The sequence below is a fragment of the Crocodylus porosus genome, unplaced genomic scaffold (genome assembly GCF_001723895.1).
Source record: "Crocodylus porosus isolate Cpor-Errol unplaced genomic scaffold, CroPor_comp1, whole genome shotgun sequence".
In the NCBI taxonomy this organism is placed as follows: Eukaryota; Metazoa; Chordata; order Crocodylia; family Crocodylidae; genus Crocodylus; species Crocodylus porosus.
The window spans coordinates 45,614,748-45,620,607 of NW_017728907.1; the positions used below are offsets into that span (position 1 = coordinate 45,614,748).

Below are 5,860 nucleotides of genomic sequence, written 5' to 3' on the forward strand. Positions count from 1 at the left end.
CGGCCGGTCCCCACTGGATCCTCCTGCTGCTGAAGGGCACCGGGACGAGCCCTGGAGCCGCCTGCCTCCTGCCTGCTGCGGCTGGCAGGGACCGGCCTGTTCCTCCTCCCCGCGGCGCTGGGAGCGGTCGCTTCCTCTCCAGCCTCAGCCTGTTCCCCTTCTCTGCCCGCGCCAGGCCCCAGCCGCGGGGGGGGAAGTGGGCGTCCCTGGTCTGCCCTGGTGCGGTCCTGCAGCCGATGGAGCGAGGCGCTGATGTGCTGGGCAGGCGGCTGGGAAAGCTTTGTGGCCGCCCCCAACCCTCGTGCCTGCCCTCCGGGTGCGCGGAAGCTGCCCCTGCCACGCCTCGAGTGCGCCACGCTCAGACTGCCCCGCTGGCTCCTTCCTGACGGCAGCAAAGATTCCCCCGCGCCCCCCCGGGCTGCTGGGGGCAGCTCTTACTAAGTGCCCGAGTGCGGCTGGTCGGGGCTCTGGGGCAGGAGGCTGCACTGATGCTGCCCCCCTCGACCTGCCTGACTGGCACGGACTCCTGGTTGTGCATTAAAAGCCTCTGGGATGCGACTGGCCTGTGCCTCCGGCCGCTGCTGGCAGGAGTTGGTCCACGCCGTGCGCGTGCCTCATCCCCCGGCGATAGTCGGCCCGTCCCTTGCACTGACTCACTCCTCCCGGGCGCTGTGGGGCTGGTGCGGTCGTGACTGGGCAGCATGTGAGGCTCCGCGGGCAGCACGGGCCCTCCAGAGCAGATGAGACGCTTCCTCCAGGGGAGCATGTGACAGGCAGGGCAGCCGCGAGCCCTGCCCGTGGGGGGCTCTGCCCTGGCCCATCTTGGGGGTGACTACTTTGGGAGCACAGGGGGGCCCCAGGAGGCCTGTGCCCTCCAGCCATGGGGTGTCCCTGTCATCGTTGCCTCTTAGCCCCGGGCTGGTACCGGCCTGGTCGGGGTGTGACTGGAGCTTTCCCTGCTTTGTTTTCCAGGGGTCTGCTACACGATATTTGACCTGGGTTTCCGCTTTGATGTGGCCTGGTAAGGGTCTCTCTGTCAAACTCCTGCCCTCCGGCACACCGCCTGGGGCATGGGGCTGGGGCTGGGGCTGGAGCCAGACAGGCAGCTGCTGTCTGGAGGGGTGGGGTGTAAAACAGCATCTGCTCCTCGACTGGCTCACAGCTGCTCTGTCTGCATAGCGGGGGGTGTTCCTGGCATCACAGTGTGCGACAGCAGCTGCTTTGGCAGGAGGCTCAGGGGCCTGGCTTGGCATTCGGTGATTAGAGCTGTCTGGCAGGTGCAGGCCTGGCCCTGGTGTGAAGGGTGCAGCGGTTGGTGCCAGTGCTCCCTCCTGGGTCCTGTGCTGCCCCTCTGGGCAGCCAGCTCCAGCTCCATTGCCTGCCCTGCCAGCTCCTGGGCACTCAAGCTCATGTCCCAGAAGCCTCCTGGCACCTGCTGTGGAATTGAGGGTGCAGGGGGCTGGGGAAGGCAGGAGGGAGGGACAGTGGCACCTTGCTGGGAGCCCCCTGCCCGTGACCCTGGCACCCAGGGCTGGCTCCTGCCCTCATTTTTCACAAGCAGCTCCTTTCCCTGCCCAGGTTCCTGACGGAGACCTCGCCCTTCATGTGGGCCTGCCTGGGCATCGGCTTGGCCATCTCGCTCTCTGTGGTGGGCGCTGCCTGGTGAGTCAGGGTCTGTCCCAGGCACAGGGGGTGCCTGCAAGCTTCCCCATCATTCCTGGGCCTGTGTAGCCAGGGCTGGCCAGTTGGGAGGGAGGCAGCTTGCCTGCCACACTGCCTGGGAGGGGGTGAAGCCATGGTCCTCGGTGACCTGGCTGTGATGCAGGGGCTGAGCTTCCCCGGGCGTCATGGGAGGACCTGGTGCTCCTGCAGGGAGGCTGGTGGCCGTGCAGTGCCTGCCTGGGCTGAGGGGAGAAGCCCAGGCCCAGGGACAGCATGCCCCAGGCTGCCCGCACTGACGTGCTCCTCTGCTGCAGGGGGATTTACATCACCGGCTCCAGCATCATCGGGGGCGGTGTCAAGGCCCCACGCATCAAAACCAAGAACCTGGTCAGGTGAGGGGAGCACAGGCGCTGGAGCAGTCAGAGCTGGTGGCAGGGGGTGCAGGGCTGCCCTGCTGAGGCAGGGCTGGGGGCTCAATCCCTGCTCGGGAGGGAGGGAGGGAGAGACAGGAGTGCCTCATTGGATGCACTGTTGGGGGTCTCTGCCTTCCATGCGGAGCAGCCAGGTGTGGGCGCCGACAGATGACTGGGCGCATGTGCCCTGCTCCTGCCAGTGAAGCATACAGGCATACCTCAGAGATATTGCGGGTTCGGTTCCAGACCACCGCAATAAAGCAAATATTGCAATAAAGCGAGTCACGCAAATTTTTTGGTTTCCCAGTGCATATAAAAGTTATGTTTACACTATACTGTAGTCTATTAAGTGTGCAATAGCATTATGTCTAAAAAACAATGTACTTTATTGCTAAAAAATGCGAAGTGAGCAAATGCTGTTGGAAAAATGGTGCTGATAGACTTGCTTGAGGCAGGGTTGCCACAAACCTTCAATTTGTTAAAAACCCGCAGTATCTGCGAAGCGCAATAAAACGAGGTATGCCTGTATTGACGGGGGCCCCCCATACCATGGAGCTGGCCCCATACTCACCCCTTTGCCTTTCTCCCACAGCATCATCTTCTGCGAGGCTGTGGCCATCTACGGGATCATCATGGCCATTGTCATCAGCAACATGGCTGAGGTGCGCAGGGACCTGCCTCTGCCGGGCCCCTGGGCACCCCACTGCAAGGCTTGGGTGGAGGGAGTCTTCACAGCTTTCCTCTGCCAGCCACAGCCAGGAGCCCAGGCCCTGGGGGCAGGGGCGCCTTCATGTGTGACAGCCCCACGTCTGCAGCTACAGAGCTGGGATCACTGGGTCTCAACCCATCTCGCAGGGGCTGCTCCTGCCCCGCCTGGTTGGTCTCACAAGGCCTGAGGGCTGCAGTCCCTGCACTGTGAGGAGCCAGCAGGTATCTGGCTGAGCTCCAGCCCCTCGTGCCCTGCTCAGCTTCCCCCCGGGTCCAGAGCCACAAGGCTGGCACAGATCTGCAGGGTCACATCCAGGGCAAGCCCTGCCCGAGGCAGGATCAGCCCTGTCCAAACCAGCCCAGACAAACCACGTGTCCAGCCTCTGAGCGACATGACACCGTCACCCCTGACTGCACCAGGCCTCGCTCCTGCCCCCGGGAAAGCAGGGGGGCTGTAGCTGCCACCCTGCTGCTGCTGCTGCAAAGCGGGGGATCATGGACAGACCCCAGGTAGAGGCCGTGCTAGGACCCTCCAGCTCGAGTCCCAGCAGGAGAATTGGCAAAGCCCCCAGCCTGATGCCCAGTGCTGCTGTGGGAGGCAAGAAACAGCCTTAAGCCTTGTAGGTACAGGAAGGGACAAAACTTCCCAGCCCACTGGCAACTGGCAAAGCCCGGGAGCATTCCTGGCCCTGACTCCTCTGCAAGGACGGGCAGGTCCCAGAGCAGGGGGCGCGGTGCGGGAGGCAGTTATCCAAGTGGATGGTGCCGAGTTGCTGAGGGGGCAGGGGTCTGCGGGAAGTGCTACGTACATGGGGCATGTGCTGGCAGAGAGCTGTGGGCGTAGCTTTGGGGGGCAGTGCTCTGGGCTGCTTCATGCGGGGGCTCACGTCGCAGGGCTTCGCCCCGGATGTCTGGGTGCGTTCCGGGCCCTGCCCCTCGGGGAGGGTCTGTGCGATGCCACTGACCCCTGCCGTGTCCCTTCCCCCAGTCTTTCACCGGCACCACTCCGGAGTCCATCGGAGCCAGGAACTACCATGCAGGTAGGTGCTGCCTTGCCAGGTGCCTGCATCCTCGCCAGGCGTGGCCCCGGGGTGTTCTCCGCCCAGCTGGCGCTCTCCCAGGGCCCTGCTACGTTTGCAGGAGGGAGCTGGGCCCAGCCTGTGGCAGAACTGTCCTGCTGCCCCTGCGCCCCTGGGCTTTGTCACTTGGCTGTAGTGGGATCGGGCTCCATCCACTGAGTTGTGCCTGTGGGGCCCCTTCCCAGCTCAGTGGGCGGGGGGGGCCATGCCAGCCACAGACTGCACCACACTCTCCATGGGGCAGCCTCTGCCAGTGTGCTGCTCCCCTTGGACGTGGTGGTGCCACAAGAAGCCAGCCGACATGCCTAGGCTCAGCCGGCCTGCCCCCTCCGTTGGGCACTGCATCTGGGCTGCGACCAGCTGGGCACATGGGGGTCCTGCCCCCTCCCCAGGGACCACAGGCCAGGTTCCCATGTGTGTGGGCCGGCCCTCGTGGCACCCGCTTCCTCCCTTGCAGGCTTCTCCATGTTCGGGGCGGGGCTGACGGTGGGGCTGTCCAACCTGTTCTGCGGGGTGTGCGTGGGCATTGTGGGCAGCGGGGCCGCGCTGGCTGACGCCCAGAATGCCAGCCTCTTCGTCAAGATCCTCATCGTGGAGATCTTTGGCAGTGCCATCGGCCTCTTCGGTGTCATCGTCTCCATCCTGCAGGTACCCCGGCCCCGGCCCCGGCCCCATCCCAGTGGGGGGGTGATAATGCCCTGGAGCAGTTCTCACCACACTGCAGAGGAGAAGTGCAGGGGCTGCACTCCCAGCTGCTGTCTGCCAGGGCCCTGCAGCCCTTACTCTGCCCACCCTCTGCAGCAGGGGCAAGGGGCAGCCCAGGGCGTGGATGTCCCTGGGGCACCTCGGGTACTTGGCAGGGGAGCTGTGCTGGGGCATTGGGGCTGCTCTGGGTGGGGCACAGGGTGCAGTGAGAGCAGGGGGCTGCCTGCAGCCGTCAGGCATGGTGCCTAGGGGCGGGGATGCCAGGCTGTAGGGGCTCCAGAGGAGCCTTTCTGATCTGTCTCCTTTCTCTGTCTCTCTCCAGACCTCTAAAGTAAAGATGGGGGACTGAGCCCCGGCCCAGCCCAGCCCCACTCCGCTCTGCTCGGCCCAGGGTGGCTGTACATAGATATTTAATATACCTTCCCGGGGCAGGCACTGACCCCAGCCTGGCGTGGAGCCCCGGGCACCCCCCTCCTTCCTGCTGGAGGAACCAGTCGTCTGTGTGTGTGTGTGACCCCCTGCCCCCAGCCACCCGGTCCAGTGGGGCCCACCGTGCTACCGCCTGCCCCGGCGCGTGTGCAACCCGCTCGCCATGCCGCTCCGTGTCCGTGCAGTAAACGTGGTTCTTCTCCCTGGTGGCCGTGTCTGTCCACTCTGTGCTGCGCCGGGCTCGTGCCCCCGTGGCTCTGCCTCCCTCTGCCTTCCTGCCCCCCGCCCCGCCCCGCCCCGCTCAGCCGGGGGCACGGCGCTCCTCTGCGTCCGAGCCTGTCGGCCTCGGCCCGGGCCTTGCCCCCGGGGGCAGGCCTCAGCACAGGTCCGGTCTGTGCCGCCTTCCCTGGCCGGCCTGGTGCAGGCCAGCGCCCAGTGCTGCTCGCTGGGCCGGGTGGCCCTCCCTGGGTGGGGGCAGGGGTCCGGACTGTTCTAGCTGATGTCGCCGCGGGGCCGGTCGCGCGGGGAGGACGGCCAGCGGGGCCCTGCCCAGTCGGGGCGCAGCACTGAGCCACGGCCGGGCCCCCACGGCGGGCCTGGAAGCCTTCGACAGCGGGGCCCCCGGCGGCCCCCGGCTCCCAGCGGCCACCGCATCGTGGCAGGCCCGACTCCCGTGGGCAGCTCGGGCCCGGGGCCCCGCGCTCGCGGGCTCGGCCACGGGCGCCGGGGCTTCTTGGGCCCGTCTCCTACCCAGGCGGGGCCCCGGCCGGGCCCCGCCGCCTTTGGCCCTCGATTTTGGGTCTCGGGCGGGGCGGAGGCAGGAGCGGCGGGGCGCCCGCTCCCCTCCCCTCCCCTCCCCGCCGG

At 66.5% G+C, this 5,860-nt stretch overlaps 1 protein-coding gene across 1 annotated transcript; it reads left to right on the top strand.

Moving 5' to 3' along the window:
* Nucleotides 1-920: 920 nt before the first annotated feature.
* Nucleotides 921-5,202, top strand: ATP6V0B (ATPase H+ transporting V0 subunit b). The gene is made up of 7 exons (XM_019531299.1): nucleotides 921-1,021; nucleotides 1,579-1,662; nucleotides 1,977-2,054; nucleotides 2,668-2,737; nucleotides 3,772-3,823; nucleotides 4,320-4,510; nucleotides 4,890-5,202. Exons 2-7 carry the CDS (start codon nucleotides 1,604-1,606, stop codon nucleotides 4,914-4,916), a joined length of 477 nt encoding a protein of 158 aa, XP_019386844.1. The 5' UTR covers nucleotides 921-1,021; nucleotides 1,579-1,603; the 3' UTR covers nucleotides 4,917-5,202.
* Nucleotides 5,203-5,860: the final 658 nt, after the last annotated feature.